This window comes from Python bivittatus, unplaced genomic scaffold, assembly GCF_059951505.1.
Source record: "Python bivittatus isolate LINGU-HERP-01145 unplaced genomic scaffold, Pbiv_v1 ctg000190_np1212, whole genome shotgun sequence".
NCBI classification, from domain to species: domain Eukaryota; kingdom Metazoa; phylum Chordata; class Lepidosauria; order Squamata; family Pythonidae; genus Python; species Python bivittatus.
Genome location: NW_028277042.1, coordinates 3,002,022 through 3,024,334, shown reverse-complemented (window position 1 = coordinate 3,024,334; position 22,313 = coordinate 3,002,022). Strand labels below are relative to the sequence as shown.

The 22,313-nt window shown below is 45.5% G+C and overlaps 1 protein-coding gene across 5 annotated transcripts; it reads right to left on the bottom strand.

The window, feature by feature from the left end:
• Positions 1 to 2,684: 2,684 nt before the first annotated feature.
• TRADD (TNFRSF1A associated via death domain) lies at positions 2,685 to 22,275 on the bottom strand. 5 transcript variants are annotated; one of them, XM_088135906.1, is made up of 7 exons: positions 21,965 to 22,275; positions 20,437 to 20,607; positions 17,041 to 17,138; positions 15,470 to 15,622; positions 11,860 to 12,140; positions 6,878 to 7,091; positions 2,685 to 3,968 (listed from the first exon to the last, which is right to left on the bottom strand). In XM_088135906.1, exons 4-7 carry the CDS (start codon positions 15,609 to 15,611, stop codon positions 3,655 to 3,657), a joined length of 951 nt encoding a protein of 316 aa, XP_087992032.1. In that variant the 5' UTR covers positions 15,612 to 15,622; positions 17,041 to 17,138; positions 20,437 to 20,607; positions 21,965 to 22,275; the 3' UTR covers positions 2,685 to 3,654. The 5 variants fall into 5 exon arrangements, with proteins under 5 accessions (XP_087992032.1, XP_087992033.1, XP_087992034.1 ...); XM_088135907.1 differs by having other exon boundaries at positions 20,437 to 20,592; XM_088135908.1 differs by lacking the exon at positions 17,041 to 17,138.
• Positions 22,276 to 22,313: the final 38 nt, after the last annotated feature.

The following is a 22,313-nucleotide window of genomic DNA, read 5'->3' as shown; positions in this document are numbered from 1 at the left end:
CTTATTCACTTTAATGGAAAAAGCATTTTCCATTTTTATTCTCAAAAGAGCATTTAAAAAAAAGTGAATTCCTTCTGGTGCAATTCTGACATCTTAGTTAAAAGCTTGGTTATTTTTAAACTCAGATCAGTTTTTATGTGGCTTAATGGAGTCGATGAATTGTGTGAACTGCAAAGGTAGGCACATTTTGGAACTAATTTCAGTGTGTTGTACAAACAAAAGCTTGTGTTTGGGGGTTTTCCCTAGTCTGTCTTTCAGTGGCCAGGGACTCTGTAGTGTGACACAAGAACCATGTAACAGAAAACCCACAATGCTGGCTTACTCTGCTCCTTTGCAACAATAAACTAAGCTCAAAAGTGCCACTCAGCACTTGACAATATTTTAATGAGACAGAAAAACAAAAGGTGGTTTCTATCTTTGGACAAAAGTTTCAGGAAGATTTGCTGAAAGATTTTGACATTGTTTTACTTTTGCAAAGAGCAAAGTTGACGTTCCCAATTACAGTGGTTCCTTTCATTAGCCCCGTCTTCCTCAGTTTGGTACCTTCCAGGTGTATTCAGACTACAACTCCCAGAAGTCCTAGTAAGCCTGGTGATTGGTCATATGAAGGAGAAATTTGGGGAACCGTAGTCCTAATGCATTTGCAGGGCATCTGATCAGGGATAGCTGGATTCAGCTTTCAAAATGTTTTCCTTAAACAAACCAACCAACCCATAATTGGCTTTTATTCATATAATTTCAGAGGACTTCTTATTTTTGTTTTTCACTAAATTGTGCCCAAAGCTGATTTTGGTCCTTTAACCTAGTGAACTGTTTTGGCTCACCACTTAAACAATCACATGGACCAATATTTTCATTCAAGGCGCTAAAGCCGATTGATTAAAGTAGAACCTTGGGTGTTTGGATTTGTTTGTTCGTTCTGCAGTCTTGGTTTGAAGGCCACCATCCCCCCTCTGTATCACCATCTTGCCAATTTTTTAAAAAATGTGCATCTCAAAGTTTCCCCAAACCTTCTCATTTGTGGATGGATGTATCAAGAATACCAAAGGAGGCCTTCTCCATGCAGGTGACCCACTTCTAGATTGAAAGGTGACTCAGAGGCAGTTCAGGAAGCCTTGTAGGGCTGGTGACACATCTAGAATTGAAGGGTGTGAAATGTATCTCCAGAGAAGGCACAATCTGCCTTCCCACTCCAAAGAAAGTTCCCAGACTTGTATCATGGAGACCAGAATGTTGATTCTTAGCATTTTGATGGCCATGTGGCCCACGTTAGAGAAAACTGTTCATCTGTTCAAAGACAGCCTTTATTTCAGGGATAGATAACTCTTCTGGACCGGTAGGAACTCTTGAAGTTTGATGAGATTATTGTAGAGAAACGAGGAGATGACCTTGATGAAGGAATGCAGGTGCCATTAAGAGGAAGGAAATGACAGTTCAGCCCCGGGAAAGGCGGGAGGGTGAGAAAGAGACTCAAGATAACCCCACTTGATTCTGTTTGGTGTAAGAGTGGGCAGGGGGAAACTCTGGCAGGCTTTCAAGATTCTGTTATTATATCCAACATTAAAGTGGAATTCCTGGAATTCTAGTTCTTGACCTGGCCTGTCTTACAGGGCAGACAATTATAAGCACCACCACAAAATGGCTTCTGCAGCGGTTGTCCCAATGCAAGGTGTCCCTGGAGTGACCCTCTGTGCTGTTTGCAACCTGCAGGGTATCTCGCAAATTGAAATGAAGTTGGTGGTTGAAGGCTTTGGCAGACCAACTTCCCATTTATGCTTTCTTTTAATGAAGAACATCTTTTTGTTGTCATTCTCTTAGTCCAAATTTGGTGGGCCCTGGAAGGGAGATGTCCCAGGGCACACTGATGCCCGTGGGTGCCAGACTGTACATCTATGTCTCAGAGCAAACCAAAAATTCCTCCCTGAAGAAACTCAGCTGAAAGAGAATGGTTAAACCTTCCAGATAGATGGCAGTTGGGGATAATGAATAATTCTAAGCAGTTGAGCTACAAGCAGAATTATAACTGATTTTTCTACGCCATGAGGGTGTTTCACTCTGTTTTTATGTTCTTCCTCCTTGTATTCTGTCCATGATTTGGTGGGGCAAAAAGATATTTTGAATATTAGCACACCTTTATTAAAATCTCTGGTGGGTACCCAGGATATCTTCTCTTTAATATTGATATTATTGCCTTTTAATCACTTTTAATTAGAACAAACAACATTACAGCTCCAATTAAAAAGAATGACTAAGTATTAGTGAAATACCACTTAAATGAATATGATTCTAAACATTAACAGTAATTTACAGTAAGGTTTAAAAAGCCTTAGTCACAACATTTTAGCAAAACAGAAGCAGTGATTCAGAAAGTTCCCCTCCCAGATTTTTTTTTAAATAGCATTATAGTGTTACATGCTCTAGTGCCTTTTTAATGTGGAAGAAATGAGATTTTAATCATTGTCAAATTATTACCGTTTAGTATTTTATTTAGCATACAGCGTTATAGTGCTAAAACTTTAAATGTTATTCCATGATATTTTAGTGCTGATTAAAAGACTAAGAGAACCAAGCAATTAATGACAGCAACTATAAAGATTAAAGTGAACGTGTGCTGAATTTACCGCTCAACTCTTTAAAAGAGTCACACCATAACCATGCAGACCAAGCTTTTTTGTTTTGAGGCAAAAAAAAAATCCAGTCGCTGTTAAAAAAATCGACTGAATAAAATATAGCAGTGCTATAGAAAATACCTGAGACTCATCCTGTTTGAAGGAAATGTGGTGACAAGATTCAAAAGTCACAGAAACTGTTTAGAATGACCCTTGTGAATAACTCAGAGGTGCAAAATGTCAGTGTACAGTAATCTGTTTGTGTAAATGCTACTCAGGGATGGTTCAGACTTGCATTTTCAACTCAAGTTACTATAGGTGTTTATGAATGAGTCTATCAAAGTCTTCCCTGCCTTCGAAGCCTCAGCTGGCTTTCAATGGAAACATTTGAGGCCTTCAACGGCAAGTTCACTAAGCTCATATCAGTCACTAGCTCACAGCTCGGGGTCTGAAATGGCTCCCCTCGAGGAAAGTACAGTATTTCTGAGAGCTTCAAATAATAGAACTGATCTATTTAGGTCAGGAGTGTGGAACATCTCACCATCTGCTGGACTGCATGGTATCTGGGGGATCAGACATTTCCCAACCTTGAGTGAGTGACCAATCTGAATAATGTTCAATCACACACGTACAAAGATCATGACTGGATTCTGCAGAGAGTGAAAAATGAAAATATTTCTGGGTTATTCTTTATTTAACTAATGACCTACTCAATTACTCAGAAGGCCTCTTGAAGTCCAAGAGAACTCCAAAGTTAAACCTGTATTGTAAGGTCTCCTGAACCTGTCAGTGTCTGATGAGGTCATCTTTTTCATATCCGATTAGAAGGTGAACTGTGCTTCCAGAGAACCCTTGCAATTTGTTGTTGACACCATCTTTGATCTTCCAGCTTGACTTTTGGACTTGATTATTCTTGGGAAGCCAGTCATAGGGAGAAACTGTAGTTGACCAGGGACTGAATAAGGTGCACTTGAGAGACTGGTGGGAGGATCAATGATACAGCCATAATGCTAGTGGTCCCCAGAAAGAAGCTTCTCTTTTTTCTTCATGGCAAATTGTCACTTTGGTGGAGACCCAAAAGTTCTTCAGCTAGGCTGATGAGGCCATTGTCCTCCAAGGCAGCAATCAGCCTCTGAATGGTAGCCCTCTTGCCCTCTGAGTCAATATACCTGCGGAGCAACTGATACGCCTGTTCATACAGGCCTTCACGTTCGTATTCGATGGCCAGGTTGTCAATGAGAGGGTCCCGAAGGGCCCGACATTTGGTCTGCAGATAGAGAGACCGGCCCACCTGTTTCCATTTCTTTGATACCAGTTTGGCAAACTTCTGATGGTCGTCAGGGGTGATTTTTCTGTTGGCTTCAAAAGGGACCCAGAAAATAATTTATTTTAGTATCTTGCACACCTCCTGTTTACAAAGATCTGTTTAGACTACAATTCTATATACTGCCTCCCCCGGCCTGGGTCCCCCTCAAGCTGTATGGGACAATGTCCCAACATTTCTGAGCTGTTTCCTGAGTTATTCCAAGCATGGCCATTCACCAGAGCAGGAAGGTCTCTGCAGGAACAGAACTGTGTTTCCAACTTGGTAGTTCCTACCAAGCCAGAAACGTTATTCTCTCAGGTTTACAAGCACACACCCATATTGTATATTGCATACTGCTTACTGAATAAACCACAACTCAGGGCAAGCATTGGGCTAAGCCACAAATAAGCAAAACACATTCTGGCCTGAGGGCATCTGTGGCGAGGGGGCATGTGACAAAAAAGTCAAAATGGTGGCCCAAAGATTGGAGCCTCCTTTTTACATGCATTGTATGTGTGCAAGGGGGCCTTGCCATCTTGACTTTTTAGACCAGTGTTGTCCAAACTTGGCCACTTTAAGATGAGTGGACTTCAACTCCCAGAATTCCCCAGCCAGCATGGCTGGCTGGGGAATTCTGGGAGTTGAAGTCCACTCATCTTAAAGTGGCCAAGTTTGGACAACACTGTTTTAGACCCTTCCTGCTTTAAGGTGTGTGGACATGCTGGCTGGGGAATTCTGGGAGTTGAAGTCCACACATCTTAAAGCCATCAGGGTTGACAAATACTGCTCTAGAACATTCCTAAATAATTGTTCCTGAACTCCAAAGAGCGCCAACACTGGCATATTTGAATACCCCCCTAACAGTTGTTCTCAAGGATAAACATGAAAAAGTTCCTTACGAGCTATGATTGAGCCCATGCGGAGTAAGACCCACTGAGTCTACAACCCATGTTCCGTTATATAGTGCCTTCTATAAAGATGCATGGGTCTGCTTTATAATTCCTATTTGGGGAAATACCCAGACGATTCTGATTTATTTTATGGACAGCTACTCCTGTCAGACCAGACTGAACAATTCCGTTGCCTTGAATGTAGCAACATTTTGCGATACGGTTTGGAAAACCCGACTGGCTTTGACGCCTTCTGTGATCGAGTTACAAAATTATGATTGTTATTTTTATTTTACTTGAAATAGAATCGGTTTCATTACTTTGTTAACTTAAAGAATTCTGGGCAGTGACCATAATAAAGAACTAGCTAACGAATTCATAAGCTACAATTGATGATCTGTGCAACGGGTACACATTAGTTGGTATCTCTGGGCAGCCAAGATGGTAATTGATAATCATTCCTTGCTAGGTGGAAACATTATAATTTCCTTTCTAAAACCCACAGAGTGGTGTGTCTGTCCCCTGCTTGCTTTTATGCATACGGCTGAAGGCCATGCTCCAGGAATGGGCAGGTCATGAGCCAAACGGGGAGTGAGATTTAAGGTGTAAAATATTCCCCAAAATACATTTAAAAAGGCCCCATTTGGGGGGACCTTGCACACTCTTGGGGGCCCTTCAAGATTGCACAAGGGCTGGACACTGCCCACAAGCTGAATTTTTGGCCGTTCTGCTCTAGAGAATGGCATTGGTCAATCAAAAGAAACTGTTTTCAATGCATCCCCTGGGGGAGGCTAAAGAAATCCATTTTTATTTCAATCTCTCCTTTCACTACAATGGTGAACCCTTGCTCGAATGGTCTGATTGGCAGAGGCGGTTCACTCACAGAGCCCTCCCTTGCAGCTGCTCGCATAATGATTCAATGGTAATAATGAAGTAATTTGCATTCAGTGCAAATTCTAACACTTGTATGAATTTACACCGTTTGCAATGTTGCTGCACAAGTGATGACAAGTGATGTGGAATTTCAATCAGTTTCATGAGAAGTCGTGCCTCCCTGCGGTCTGGGAAAATGAGGTTTCATACATCATTTCTATGGCTGAGGAGCAATTTGGATTTAGAGGGCAAAATGTGATTTGGAATATGCGTGAGCCTGCCTGTAGCTCCTGTTGGGAACGTCATAAAGCAAATATCTCTTTTCCTGAATTATGCACCAATTCTGGAGGGCCGTCACATAAGCCCCGGAAAAAAAGATGCCACCTGGAGGTATTCCCAACAGGAAGGAAATTCTCTCACAGCAAAAAGGTTCAATGAATTCTCTTGCCTTGATGTAGCAAAAATCTTCAAGGCTTTCTTCTGCATTTATGTAGCAAAATTAGTGTACCAACAAAACGAGTGTACCAACATACAGACAACTTTTACACAGACATCCATGCTGAGAAAGGAGGAAGAAAGCAGTCCAGTCGCTGTATGACTGCTGAGAGAGATCTGTAATACAGGTAGTCCCTGGGTTAAGAATGACTCACAGCTAAGAACGGAGGCTATTGTAGCAAAATTCAAGTTAAATTCACAATGGTTCGAGTCCATTACACCATGCTACTTACATAATACTCTTCTGGCTTACATACAAATTCAACTTAAGGACAGACCTTGGGAACTCATTCTTAAACTGGGGACTACCTGTACATTTGCTGACCTAATTTTAGCCTAAACAGGAGGATTTTGTTACATTCTGCAAATCACTTGATCCAAGGAAGTTTTTTTACATCTATAACCTTCCCTTGACAATACAGAAAAATGTGGAATGGCCCATCCGTTGGTTTGATTCTTCCTGACATCACCACTGGCCCTATTTGCACTCTGTCAAATGGTGGGTCTTCCTGCCACATATACCTGTGGAATATGGGCAACTTTCTATACAGAAGTCTCCTTAGATGTTGCACTGCAGGATGCAACATACTTGTTGGAGTACCTACTAAACACGTCTACACCCAATCATGTTTCCCCCTTCCATCCCCTATTTTTCCACAGCATTTTCTCTTGAGTTGTCTTAGGTCCCTGCCTGAAATACTCACCAAACTGCTGATCCTGGAAAGTGAAGATAGCTTCTTGCAGCAAAGGCTTTGAAATCTCCGAAGGACTGGAAGATGGAGGTGAAGAATCCAAAGTGGGAAGGGAAGAATTCAAAGACAGAGGCAACTTCAGAGATGGACACATGCTTTCTTGACAATTCAGACTCATAAGAGATTCTTCCAGCTGTGCTATTTCTTCATCTCTGAGATGATCTGGCTGCAAAAAAGAGAGAGAGAGTGAGAGAGAGAGAGAGAGAGAGAGAGAGAGAGACAGAAGGAAACAGGTTTCTGTAAATTGTTTTTTATATTTTCTGGATTTGTTCACATTGCTCTAATCTGCCCAGATTTAAAACAAGGAAAGCTGCAACATTTGGTTGAGAAAGCCAACGTGTTAGATGTTGTTATCTGAGAGTCAGTCCCTTTGAAGTGAATAGAACTTACTTCGGGGTAGAAATGCCCAGGACTGCACAATCATGGATTGAAACATTTATTTAGATCAATTTAAATCAGTGTTTCTCAACCTTGGCAGCTTGAAGACGTGTGGACTTCAACTCCCAGAATTCCCAGCCAGCATGGGTTTACGGAATTTCAGAATTGTAACAGATGTTAAATAAGCTGGAATGAACCCTTGTGGTAGAAACTGACAAATATTGGGGTGCAACACCTTACCTAAATTTGTTTGTAAATCTATATCCCAGACATGTTGTTTAAGAGCAGTTCTAGCATTATCAAATCCTAATAAGCACAGAGTTTGCATAGAGAAGCCCAGCAACTGAATTCTATCTAAGGCTTGTTTTTGCCACGATGATTTGAAATGATCCCTACATACTAATGGGGCTAAACCTATAGGAGACAGTAGTAACTTCAGCCAGAAGGTAAGAAGAAGAAACCAAGCTCTGGCATCCAATGAAACTATACCTAATTCTACCCTTAGGATGGCATTTTTAACACTTTCTGGTACCATCAAAATGGCCCTCATAAACTTATTTTGAATAGTTTCAATTTTATTAAGCTTTGCAAAGGAGCAAATCTGAGAGCCATAGAGGAGCTGAGGTATTTCTTTAGCTTGAAAAACCTTGCATGCTGCAGGGATATAATGGGCTCCTTTTGAATGGTAGAATCTTATAATTGCTGATGAAGCGCACTGTGCCACAGTTGCTCGATAAAGGAAATGTGTATTCCAGAATAGAGAAGCATGGAATTGCACTCCAAGGTATTTACAGGTGTGCGCCTGTTCAATTGGGGTCCCATTTATTTGCCATTTATGGCTTTTAGGATAGTGTCGGGCAAAGACTAAAACTTTAGTTTTCTGATAATTTATTGAAAGTTCTTGATCTGTGCAGAATAAAGCTAGTACCCTAAGTGCTCTTCTCATTCCCACTTGTGTGGCAGACATAATGACTACATCATCGGCATATCGTAGTGCTGGAATTGCATGGTCAGCCAAAATAGGTGGATGATGGGTTGAAGCAGCAAGCGCTTGAATTATTGGATTTAGATACAAATTGAAAAGTAGTGGAGCTAATATGCAACCTTGTCTTACACCTCTGTAAGTTGGGACTGCTCTAGATAAGTGTCCCCAAGGGGTGCATCTAATTTTCAGGGAGGTATTTGAGTGAAGCGACTGAAAAAGAACTAGGAGCCTGTCAGAATCTGCAGCAATCAAGATATATGTCAACTAGAGGACTGTTTTATTAGTATAGTAAATGCCATTGTATACTTTGATCTTAGGGAACGTTTCCTTAGCTTGCTTTGATTGTGCCGTTCTCACTGGTGAGGGGGGGGGAGTAAAAGCAAACAGAGCTGGAGAAAGATTGAGGGCCAGGAAGAAGACATGTTATCAGGGTTAGGAATGCACAAGGCCACACATCTGTGAGAATCAAAAGTGGTGCCTAGAATGAGGGGGGATTACAGGGGGTAAAAGTAGAGGGAAAATTACGCGGGCTTTAGTTTTAGCAATGCTTGGCTTGGACCTACGTGTATCCTCCAATAAATAAAATCTTTTTTGAATCTGCTTTGGATTTCAAGAGATTTGTCTGTATTGGGGCTTGAACATCATAGACCTGACATTTTGCTAAAACTAAAACCCGCGTAATGTGGAACCCTACCGTGGATTGGCGCGCTAGGACCCTGACTTTCCCAGACAGCGTGTGCGATGTGGAAAAGGCGGATCCCAAATACACGGTGGAGCTGGGACTAGTGGCCATAGGCACGCAGTGCAAGGACCCAGAGTCCCGAGCGGGAGGGGATCCGGAAGTTCCCGCGCAATACAAGGACTTACAGAAAGTTTTTAGCGAAATCGAATCTGATCAATTGCCGCCGCATCATCCAACTGACTACGCAATTGAGCGAAGTATCCAACCCCAAAAATGTATTCAATAACTCAGAAGGAAATGGGAGTGCTCCGAGAGTTCACTGATAAAAATTTGAGCAGAGGATTCATAGAGCCTGCCAAATCCCCCCTAGTGGCGCCGGTGTTGTTCAGAGAAAAGAAAGACGGGTTGCTGCGATTGTGCACTGATTATCAGGGGCTGAACGCCATATGCAAAGAAAACGAGTACCTGCTTCCTTTAATGAAGGACTTGCTGGCTCACCTGGCGAAGGGGGAAATCTTTACCAAACTAGACTTTTTTTTTTTTTTTTGTCTGCGCTCAGTCATTGCTGACCCTGCAGTGACTGCTTGGACGAGTCCTTGCAGTTTTCAAGGCAACTGTTTTTTTTTGGAAGTGGTTTGCCAGAGCCTCCTTCCTAGGGCAGAGCCCAGCTGGCGAGCGCAGGAGGCAGGCTTTCCGTTGCTTCGCGCCCTTTTCGGGCGCGCACGGTTTTTCGCGCTTACCGGCAACTGCTCCCGACTCCTTTTTGCAAGGCGCCACCAGCATTTTTCCTCCCACCGGAGTGAGAGTCCCCATTTATCTACTCATGTAAGTTTTCAAACTGTTGGGTTGACAGGAACTGGGGAGGAAACAGGAGCTCACCCTGTTTAACGTGAAGGCTGGACTCGAACGGCTGAAGCGTCGACGATTTCTGGCCGGCAACTTTCAGCGTCATTAAGCCACTGCGCTTACTTCCAGGTGTGGATAAAAGAGGGAGATGAATGGAAGACAGCGTTCCGTTGCCCGCTGGGGCACTTCCAGTACTGCGTTTTACCATTCGGATTGTCGGGGGCCCCAGGCATGTTTATGCAGCTCATAAATGAGGTGTTGCATGAATTTTAGTACAAAAGAGTGTTGGTATACTTGGATGATATTTTAATCTACACTGAAATGTGGGAGGAGCACATGAAGCTGGTGAGAAAAGTATTGGAAAGATTGCTTGAGGCTCAGCCATGTGCTAAATTGTCTAAGTGTGAATTTCACCAAGAACAAATTGACTATCTGGGATACAGAATCTCCAGGAGAGGGGTGGAAATGGATCCCAGCGATGTCCATGACGTAGCGGCGTGGGAGGCCCCAAAGACAAGGCGCCAGTTGCAGAGTTTTCTGGGCTTTGCAAATTTCTACCGTCAGTTTATTCCTAATTTTGCTCAGGTGGCCCTACCTCTAATGGACTTGTTAAAAACCAAAGGCAAAGAGACTATGAAAGCTCGGAAGCCAGGGGCTCCGCTGAACTGGACAGAGGAATGCTAAGAGACCTCTGAGCACCTCAAAACCCTGTTCACGTCTGAACCCATCCTGAAGCACCCAGACCCCACAAAGCCCTTTGTAATTCAGGCAGATGCATCAGATGTAGCCATTGGATTGGTGTTGTTACAGAAGGGTGATGAGGGGTTATTGCGACCATGTGCCTACCTTTCTAAAAAGTTTAATGAAACAGAAAGAAGATGGTTAGTGTGGGAAAAGGAGGCGTTTGCAGTGAAGTGGGCTTTGATGAACTGGAGACATTTGCTCAAAGGGGCAGACCTTCCTTTTGAAGTGTGGACAGATCACAAAAACCTGGAGGCCTTACGATCTCCCAGAAAACTGTCTCCCAAACAAGTGAGATGGGCGCAAATCTTTGGCTGCTTTAAATTCACATTAAAGTACATTCCTGGGGGGCGGGGGGGACTTCTTGGCAGATGCACTTTCGCACTTACCCCAACACAACAGCCAAAGGGAGAAAGTGGTGTCGGCAGTCATTCCGACCAACCAGGAAGCATTGGCTGCTGTAACCAGATCACAAAGCAAGAAAGTAGAACTTCTGGCCCAGGGGTTGTTAAAAGAAATCAACTCTTTCCTGGCCAAGGATGAATGGTTCTTACAGAATAAACCCCTGTTAGAAGAGCGAGAGGGAGCATAGTGGAAAGGAGATAGACTACTGTAAGTTGAGGACTACCTGTAGTACTTTCATTATAGTTTACAGTAACCTTTCTGCCCATTACAACCACTGAACCACACTGGCTCTGGGACTGAGAGTCCCCCAGGGAATTTTGTAGCTCAGAGGGACAAGAACCCCACTCTTACTCCAACACTTTAACTACTATATCACATCGGCTCATCACAATGACGTCAGATGTATCATGAGATCACCACACAAATGAAATGAATACTGTCACTTGCATTTTTTGCTCCGTGATGTCATGCATATGACATTGCTCCCCAACCCCTCCATCTCCCAGGGCTTTGTGTATGTGCTACAAAAAAACTACATTCATTTTCTTAAAACAGTTGCTTTCACATGAACCAGTAATTCCAGGCTCCTCATATTTATGACTCTAAAACAAGGTGGGAGATTTATGGGTAATGGTGCTGAAATCTGAAAAGGAAGCCTGAATGAGATAGCAAAAATGGAGGAGATGGTGGGTGGGGAGGTGGCAAGTATAACAAAAGATTTGAAAGATGAAAAATACCAAAAAAAGTTATAAAAATATAAACCACCCATGCTTGCTCACATTTGCACACTCCATTTTGTTAAATGGGGCCTTGGATTATGTGGACACTGGGCCTGCATTTTAGTTTCTGTCTCTCCACAGTGCCAACAAGCCGCCCATTTCAGGGGCTTGCACTTACTTTCTCACGAGAGATGCATTCTAGACAACGTTCTACTTCCAGGATCATGGAATCCAGCTTCTCAGCACCAGCCTTCAGCTCCATCCTGAGGGGCTCTAAACTAGCCAAGGACAAGGAGACTTTGAGATGCCTCTGGAGAGCATCCTGAAGACCTCCTTGGTGGTAGCTTTGCAGGAACTTTCTGCAGTCCTCTTCCTTGCAGAATTTGAGCTGGACAATCAAATGAGGGTCGCTACAATGGACCTTCAGGATATCCAGCCCATTGAAGCCCCCTGTGGAATCTGAGGAAGAAAGTAGAGAGGAGAAGAAAAAGGAGTGAGTCGGACTAGAGCTGCAGGAACCAATGCATCAGACAAATGGTTTACTGCTGGTTGGTACAGCAGAGGGTCGAGGCCAGTGTTTTTCAAATCTGGCAACTTTTAAGATGTGTGGGCTTCAGCTCCCAGGATTCCCTTGCCAGCAGTTTGAAAAACACTGCTCTAGGCAGTGGTATGCCCTGATCATCTTGAGTAAGTCCTCTTTGAAGGAGAAGAAGCCTTGTGAGGAGTTCATCTAGGGCCTCTTCTAAGGAGGAAAAAGAAAAGCAGAAGTCTTGTGAAATCAGCTTAGGGCTTCGCACCAGGATCTTGGAACCATCTTCTACTGCTCCTGACTTTGCAATTCTGTCATGGCAGCACCATGAAACTGTTGACAGTGGCACGTCAAACATGAGACAAAGCACTGCCAGATTGTTTGGAAAAGTTCCTTGAGAATGGTGATCTACTCAGGAGCAACTGTTCTACTTAGAAGTAGGTTGTTACTCCTGAATGCACTTCCTGGATTCTGCTCTAATCAATGCCAGCTGTATTTGGGTGGAAGTACAAAACCCTCCAGAGGAAAAGCTTATTTAATTGTAACTTTTGTTATCTTGATTTCAAGTCTTAGCTGGCTTCTTAGAAAGCACAGTAAAACACTAACTACTCAATCCCCTAGATTTTGGGTGCTGATGTTAAACATTTTGCCCTCATCTTTGGATTGGACTTTGACCCTGTGTCTGCCTACTGACAAGTGTAAGTATTTTTTTTGAGAACTTGGCTATTTTGTCTAGTTTGTAATAATATGTGCTTCAGGCCAACTGGGGCTTATTCAATAAATGGTTAAACTTGTATGGGAAGCTAGCCAAGTCTGAGCCCAAATAAGCTGGCTTTGAGGGAAATGCTGTTATTTTCTATGTACTTAGACTGAAAATCTTATACCCAGCTTGACACATTTCTTCAGATACAACTGCTATGTTGGCATAGCCTCCTAATCTGTAGTAGGCTAAATCATGGTTAAATGAATTAACCCACTGGCTTGCTTGAGTTCAAACAATAAAATGAACCATATATTAGCCCAAAATTTTATGGTGTGATAGCATGAGATTAGAGAGACAGACATTCAAATTCCTAGCAGGCCCTTATGTTTACTGGCTGGACACAGATTTAAACTGGATTTACCCTGAACCAAGTAAACCATATTATGGGTGAAATGGATCCATGAACCTAGCCTGATGGTACAATCCTATACAAGTCTATCAAGAAGCTGAGCATGTTAAGGCCAGGGGGGTCTAGAGTTGAAGGTGCTGGAGCAGGGAGACCCAAGGTTTAGTCCCCTTTCACTATAGATATTCCCAGGGTGACTTTGGTCCAATCTCTGTCTCTCTCAGCCCAGGAGCCAACGTGGGTCAGTATTGAAGGTGTTGGAGTAAGAACAGAGAAACCAGGGTCTAGTCCACACATCTTCAATCTTGGCAGCTTGAAGATGTGTGGACTTCAACTCCCAGAATTCCCAGCCAGGTTGAGAAACACTGGACTCCCCTCAGGGACTTTGGGCCAGTCCCTCCCTCTCAACTGTTATGGGGAAAAATGGGGAGGAGGGCAGATGCTGTCTTGAGGTCCACAATCTAATCAACTTGTGGTCTTGTGTGAATACAGCTTATTAGGAAATGTGTTTCCCAGCCTAACTTCCCACATGGGATGGAAAACGGCTTTTTGCTAGTAGAGCTAGGTTAAACTCTAACTTATCCCAGAATAAGTTTAAAGAACTTGTTTAAGATGGGTGCACGAAGCATGTTAACAAAGACCCAACAGCTGCAATCCTGGGTTTTATTTGGGGTAAGGATGAGCAATGCTGCACAAGGCTGTCAACCCTTTAAAATAGACCAGACAAGGAAACCCAAGTTATGAAAGTTAATACTACTTTTATTATAGGGTTACAGTAACAGAATCTTGCAGCTCTGAATGTGCCTCCCCCTCCCTGACCTGATCCTAAAGAAACTAGAGAGGGTCAAATCTAAGACACTTTCTCAAATTACATTTCTGCCCCAGGCTCAGCTTTCTCTCATTTGACTGTTGCCTTGGCTGCGGATCTTCCTCCTGTTCCTCAAGGTTATTCTCACAGCCCGTTACAAAGGCATCCAAGTGGATGGAATGAATAAACCCCTTTTGCTGAAACCCAGCGGGATCTTAGGTACTGCCCTTGAGTTCATGAATCTCTAGAATGACTAGTTTGTTCCTGGCCATGGGGTAATATAAAACCTCCCTTTAATTCTCTATCAGATGTGGTGGTAACAAGAAACAAAACCCCTGAAAGATGGGGATGCCTTGGGGGTGGGGAAGGAAGACCTCTCTAGTTTGCCTAAATTGCACCGTGCCTCAGTCTCCCCTCTTGTTGGGTGCTTTCGAACAGCAGCTTGGTTTTCCCAGCCTATAAGGCTGGGGAGGGGGACTGTCCCCTTTTCCTGTTCCCCTCCCTACCAAGCCTCTTGAGACCCTGGTGGCCAAATTCAGTGGCAAATACCTGAGCACCCACAATTTTACCCTTTTAGTGGGAAACACAGGAAAATAATGCATTAAGCCTGGGGCCCTGAGGAGCATTTTGTCATCTTGCCATCTTTCTTCTTTTTTGTTGTGTGGTGTTTTCTTGTTTTAACAATTTATATACCACCCAGAGTTGCTGGGAGTTGGGCAGCATATAAATATTACTATTATTATTACTAATGCAGATGTCTAAAAACATAACTTTGCTTGATCTCTTCTTCTCAAGGAAAGAAAACAGAGACCTAACGCCAAGCTCTGTTCCTTCCAATGGTGTCATTAGGTTTGTCCTGTACAAGGTTGCCCTTAGTTTTCCAAACATTACAAAGAGTGGTTCCTACTCTTAAAACATTCTCCGTTCCTGCTCCAAATGCTTTCTTCTAGGAGGTAAAAGATTCTTCCAAAAACTGGAGGTAAGAAAGCCATTACAAGAAAATGGAAGGCTTATATTATTAACCCTGGTGACTCAGCTACTCTTAACTGTATGCCTGTGGTGACGGAGAACAGTTTGAACCTCTCACCCTATAAACTGTTTGGAACTGAAACCAGAAGCACCGTGGATGTAATCTCTTTCTGCAGGACTCTCCCCATGAGCAAACATGCCTTGGCAGATCCAAGGAAGGAAATGATGTTTTGTTTTACACAGGGTAGTGGTGGAAAGAATTTTGAACTCGGGAGAAAAAAATCTGAGGTGTACAGCCAAGAACTGGCTGACTAATTCCCTCTGACTGTAAACTTGCTGGCCAGGCGGACCTATGTCAATGCCCTCTACGTACCTGCAAGCGCCAACTTGAACGCCTTGAATATGCAGGGCCTCTGTTGGGGGTTTCTGTAGAGCGTGGGTAGAAAGACCTTTTCTGAGGTTGCTTGGACGAACAGGTAAGCGCTGCCCACCCACCCATCCATGCTGTCTCCCATCACTTTGCCTCCTGAAATGAAACACAAATCAGCTGTCACCAGAAGAGACTCCTTAAAATGTCCTCAAACGAAGACAACCAGCACCCAATAAAGCAGGATTGAATTTGCTTAGTGTTGGGGTGGGAATCTTAGAGATGTAGGCTAGGCTGTGAAATTAAAAAGAATGAAATCCTCACGTGAGAGCAAACCACTTCCATGTGGTTGCCTAGAAGACCACATCAAGATATCTGAAGTACCCAGGAGTCAAGCTGTATCTGTGGGAGACTTCAGTTCCTTTATGAACATTTTCCCGGTAAGTCCTTCCGTGAACATTTCTGTACAGGTGAGTCTGAGAACCTATCAGTTTTGGTGCTACCTCTTCTGTTGCTCTCCTCTTCTCCACTTCCTATATGTAGCTAGTTTCCATTCACCCAACTTGGCATACCCAACTTGGCACTGCTAAGGTACTGGCCAGCATAATAAGCAGCTAGTAATCCCCTTGTAGTTCTGGAGCTGCAGAAGTAGTTAGTGAGGTACCTCAGTTTCTTATCAAGGAGTTTGGGAGAAAGAATTGCACTGGAGCCAAATGGCCGAGGTCTCGGGAGAGACTGGGCAAAACTGGCATCACACTTCAAGCCAAGCACGCTCCTGGTCCTTCTCCTTTAGGAACAAAAAAGGTTCGGGAGGAGAAGATTGATGGGTCTTTCTAGCAGGGATGGCCTCGGAAAGAGAGAGGGTTTGGAGCATCGCTGCAGGAAGGCCCTGAAGCAGTGGAAATGTGCAGGGGAGCGGGCTGTTGCTATCCAAAATCTTGAATCCTAAGCCTGCATTCACAAAATGAGCGTATGTACTAGAAACACAGTAATCCCCCAAGACGTGATGGGCTTCAAGGAGTACTTCACAGAATGGAAAGGTTGATGGAGATTAGCTAGAACAGTGTTTCACATCCTTGGCAACTTTAAGATGCGTGGACTTCAACTCCCAGAATTCCCCAGCCAGCATGGCTGGCTGGGGAATTCTGGGAGTTGAAGTCCACGCATCTTAAAGTTGCCAAGGTTGAGAGACAGAGATTTCCCCCCGCGAATGATCTCTGTTCTCGTATTTATCCCGACTATCAACAGGCCTTCTCAAGTTCTTCCTTCAAACAACTTTACAATGCGTGGACTGCAACTCTCAGAAGCTAGGAATCAATCATCAGTTTCTGATGACACCCTGGACTGTAACAAAGGCACATGAACCTACAAGGATTACAGATCCACCTGCACCCCCAGGTATCTGTATCTGCTTTTCCCTAAGTCAGAACCAACACTCCTCTCTGCTGGCCCTGGTGCCTGCAACTGCTCTGCGTTTAGGAGTACAGGTTTGTCAGAGTTTTTTACATACATACAAACAACACAATTTAGTTTTTTTTTTAAAGAGCTTTTCATTCTCCCTTGTATCAGCAACGTACCTAGAAAGCTCAATGTTGCTCCAAATTAAGACCCTGCAGGCAGAATTTGCTTAGCTTTTCCATTTGCTCAATGCCATCTCCGCTTTCCTTTTTAAATACTGTATGCAAAAAGGAATGGAATTAATTGCTGGGATACAGCTCTCACAGCCAAACTGCTGTTCTGTGCCTAGTTTGGTGTCATGCCAGTAACTCTGGCTTGTGAATCCCGCCTGCCCTGTAGGTATTTCCTGGACTCTGTTGGGGAAAAAAAATCTAATCCACAAGGCACCGCACACCTATTCCTACATGGTTGAATCTCTGCTGGGAAGAAATCTGAGAGCAACCTGCAAAGGACTCCCCCTGAGCCTACTGCAGCTGCTGGTCCCCAGCACAAACCCTAAGTGGGTGGCCCCTACTTTTTTCCAAGTTTTTCCTTTTTGCGTCCTTGGTTAGATTTCAGGCGTAAAGTGAATACTTTACCCTGTTCTTAGCTTAAATCCTGCAGAACCTAAAGACACCAATTTCTCTAAAATCTCCTAATGCCTCACGACCTCAAGCTAATTTTCCTGGGTTTAGAGACTGGGGGTGGGGTGGGGGACAAAAGTTAATCTTAAGGCAGTGGTCTTCAAATTGGGGTGCATAAGACAATCCACTGAGGTACAGAAGAAAATATTAGAATGTCTATTTATAGTTATGTTATCTGTTTATTATAGTTTAGAATGTACAAAATGGTATATTTTATGACATATTACTACAGCAGTATATGGATGTAATTTATAAATAAATAAGCATGCTGTATATACCTGAGAATTTCCAGTGCCCAAATGCACCACAAAAACTGGGTTTGGCTTATCCATGAGTATATGCAGTAATATCTGTATAGCCCAGAAAAATGCAGTTTGGCTTACCCGTAGATGGTGCATTTTTCATGGCGTATTGGTTAAAAATTCGAGGGTCAGCTTATCTGTGGATAGGGTTACACACAAGTATATACGGGATATATTTTACAGATGCACCCTCAAAAATCTTTTTACCAAGAAGGGTGGGCAACCAAAAACATGGTTTGCCCAGTTAACCCAGGTTTTAGGGTTGACCCAATACAGCAGAATCATCTACTGAGTAATGTGCTAAGCTAAAATCTGATGAACTCATTTGTGGTTCAGATGAGTCATGTAAGCCCAGGCAGATGGAGGCAAGAGATTTGTGGTGATGGTAGTAAATGGTTAAAGATTGGGTTTTTTTCCTTTAATTTGGTGTGGTGATACTAAAACTGAGAAGGTATTTTTTTTTCCTGTGGGCAAAAAGCCTTGATTAGTCTGTGCGTTCCTGTATGTTGACGTGTTTTGGGAATCCCAGCAAGTGATACCATCTGTTCAACCTTCCCTCCTTTCAAAAATCTGAGCAGGGTTGAAACTGATTAGTATTTGGACAGGAGACCATCAGGAAATCATCTGAATTGTTGCTGAAAAAATTACATGGCTACGTTTTTGAAGTTATTAAGGCAGGATGAGCACTAGGAACTCCTAGCATCTTTTCAAATTATCCAGCCACCATTGGGCTGAAAGAACAGACATGAAGACTGGGTTTACATCGCCTCAGTGATGGCTGGGTGACCCTAGAAGATGCTGTTGGGACCTTGGTAATGATCCTGTTCAAGAGTCATGACTGTTTTGCTGCTTGGCCTTGGGCAGTAAAATGGCTTGCTGGAAACAGATGCTGGTTTACTGAATTTCTTTGCAGGAGCTTTCCTACTGCATCAACTTTTCTCTCTCTCTTAGAGGGGGAAGAGCCCTCCAGAAGCTAAAAAAGTAACATCTCCTTTAAATGAAACTCTTCCAAAGGGACTCCTGTTAGTAATATGGAAGTGATTGGCCACTACCTTTATTTCAGAATGACGTTTGACTTCTTATTCTAACCCAGGGTTTCTCAACCCCAGCAACTTTAAGATGTGTGGACTTCAACTCCCAGGATTCCCCAGCCAGCCATGCTGGCTGGGGAATCCTGGGAGTTGAAGTCCACACATCTTAAAGTTTTGAGGTTGAGAAACACTGCTGTAGCTGGTCAGGCTCTATAATCTTGGGATTCCCTAGTGATCTCCCATCGAAATATTGACCAGCTCTGGCCCTTGTCTGGCTTCTGAGCTTAGAGAAGATCAGCCTGGTCTTGTTGGCACTACATGCTGGCACTACAACTCCCAGAATTTCCATCCAGCATGGCCAAGGCCTCTGCGTGGGGAGGCTAAATAGCATCTCGGGAAGAACTGAATCTTTACAGCATTCTAAAATAGTTTTTTATGCCCTTCCTGATGTCTTGGCCTGTATCTCTGATTATCCCTGACTATCTGGTGGACCCAGCATCCCACAACTGCTGCAGACTCTCAGGTTATGGAACACAAACCTAAAATGTAATGTGGGATGCCTCAAAGTCTGTCAGTCCCAGATCACCTGGTTGCACCACCCTTTTTGTAATACCAGATGAATATGGACCCTTTTAGCAAAACTGTTGCAGGGACTGGGTGAGCTCATCTGTCGCCATGGGGTGAGGTATCATCAGTATTTTGATGATACCCAGTTGTACCTCTCCACCCCAACGAATGAAGTGACGCTGTGAATGCTTTACCCTGGTGTCTCGAGGCTGTGAGGGTCTGGATGGGAAACAACAGGCTTCAACTCAACCCTGGCAAGACTGAGTGGCGTTGGGTTTTGAGGCCCTCTGCTTCTAGGACTATATCATCTTGGGTACTGGCTAGGGTTGCACTGCCCCAAACAGACCCCGTGTGCAATCTGGGGGTCGTCCTGGACTCACAATTCCTGCTTGATGAGCAGGTGGCAGTTGTGGCTGGGAGGGCCTTTGTGCAACTTCATATTGTGCGCCAGTTGTGCCCATTCCTAGATCAAGGGGGCCCTACTCAGTCACTCATGCTCTGGTCACCTCCAGGTTGGACAACTGCAATGCGCTCTACATGGGGCTGCCCTTGAAGAGTATCCAGAAACTTCAGCTGGTGCAAAATGAAGCAGTGCAAGCAATTATGTGGCAGGCCCCAGGTGGTGGGCCTTTTCTGCTGTGGTGCCCGTGTTGTGGAATCTTCTCCCCCTTGAGGTGAGGTTGGCCCCATCACTGTTGAGCTTCTGGAGGTCCCTCAAGATTTGGTTATGCCAGCAGGCCTGGGGGCCCCAAGCGATGGGTGAACTAGCGAGGTGGCTCTGTTACTATTAACATTCCTTCATCTACTATTCTTTGTTTTCACTTTGTTTTTTATAGTTTTTACTGTTTTTTAATAATGATAATGGTTTTAGGTATTAGTTGTTTTAGCTTGTTGCATGCAGCCCAGAGGCACTTGTTTGGTGAGAGGGGTGGCTATACAAATTAGAGGAGTAAATTAAATAAATCTGGTGTTTTCGGCTCAGAATTCCTTACCTCTGACTGCAGTCAACTGGGAATAATGGTAGTTGAAGGCCAAAACATCTGGAGAGAACCAGGTGGCCTCAATTTGCACATTTTAGCCTAGTTGTGTGCTTCAGTCGCTTGTGAACGGCAGAAAACTCGGGTGACTAGGAACAGCGGTAGCGAGTCCTAAAAAAGATGGCACTGAGGGAGATAAGCCAGATCAGTTGCCAAAGCAAAGCCAAGCTTTGGGATTTGCCAAATCCTGTTACAATAGTCCCTCTTACGAAAAGTAGTTGTAGACTTCTCCAGATCCTGTTTTTTGGTCTGGTCTACATTGTCGGGCTGACCGGTGAAGCTATGCAGACAGCTTGTCTTTTTTTAAAACTGGCTGAAATTCTGAAGGCCATTACGTGCGATTGTGAAAGTGGCACAGATTTCTCTTGGAAAAGCGAAGTCTAAACTTACTTCCTCCCTCCCTCCCCCCCCGGCGAATGCCTTTACTCCGGATTAAGGACCTCCGCCCCTCCTTTCCTCAGCGGAGCGAGGATTCTGAAGCCCCGAAGCGCTCCCTCCCTTTGCCAGCGCCGCGTCGCCCCCCGCCCTTCCCGGCAGCCGGGGCCGAATCTGACGGCGGCGCGTTCGCCCCCCCCCCAAAAGGAGCGCTTCTCGGAAGAGAAGAGGCGCGCCGCCGCCCCTCCCCGGAACGCGCCAAGACCCGGCTTTTGGGGGCGCTTCCCTCCCCCGGGCGTCGATCGTGGTAGGGGGCTGGGCTGGGCCCGTCCCGTCCCCCCAGAGGGCCAGACAGCAGCCCCCCACCTTTGCCACGGTGCAGGTTAGAACGGCGGCCCCCTTTCGCTTCCCTCCGGAGCCGCCAGTCCCGGGCAGGGACGGAGGGAGGAAGCCGAAAGAGGCGACGGAGCCGCTCCGACGGGAGTTTTCCAGCTCAGGCGCCCACCCGACAGGCGGGGACGTCGTGCCCCGCGGCCTCGTTTCTGCAGGTCCGCGCAGGTGGCAGCCTGGGGGCAGCTGCAGGCTCGACAGAGGAAGCCCGCGGGGGGACGAGGCGGCGCTTCGCCGGGACGCAAAGGGCCGGGGCTCGCGAACACGAGGGCCGAATGGCGAAATCGCGTGAAGGGGTGAGCGGCTTCACGGCATCCGCACGGACCGGGGATCCACAACTCCGGATCTCTAACGTCATTTGCGAACCTCGCTCGGGAAACGAGCGATACCTGTCGCTCCAGCCACGTTCAAACGACACGGGAAGCCACGCTCGGTGGCCGCGACCCAAGCGGCTGGCTCGTGCCCCGCGCCCCGGCTGGCCCAGCCCCCCCGGCTGAGTTCCCACGACCGCCAGCTCCGCGGATCCAGCCCGGCCAACAGGCGCGCCCGCGGCCGAGAAGGTCGACGGAGGGGCCGGACGGGCCCGCGTGTTCGGGGCTCGAGGGCCGGCAAGCGTGCGGCCGCGCCGGGCCGGCTCCCGGGCCAATCGCGAGCGCCTGGCGGCGAGAGAGGAGCCCCGCGCCCAGCCCCGGAAGAGAAGCCCCTTCCCCATGCCTACCCGCGTCCTCGCGCGCTCCCCCGCCGAGCCACGCCAGGCGCCTTCCGCCTCTGCGCGTCAGGAGCTCCGGGCGGAGAAGCGGCGCGGGCACGTGCGCGCGGGCTTGGAAGGATCGGGCGCCGCCGCCGGCTCATGGGCTACTGAGCGGGGAAGTCGCGCGGGGATCTTTCCGGCCGCCAGGCTCGGGATGCCCGTGAATGGCCGCGCCCCATTCAGGAAAGTTCGGCGGCCCGCGCGGGTTACTTTGTTGCGGGCCGAGCGAGCGAGCGTTCCCTCGCCATTCATGGCGTCCTGGAATGAGTGGCCGGGGCAGCTGCCAATCCGACCGAGCGCTCCTTTTCATTGGGCG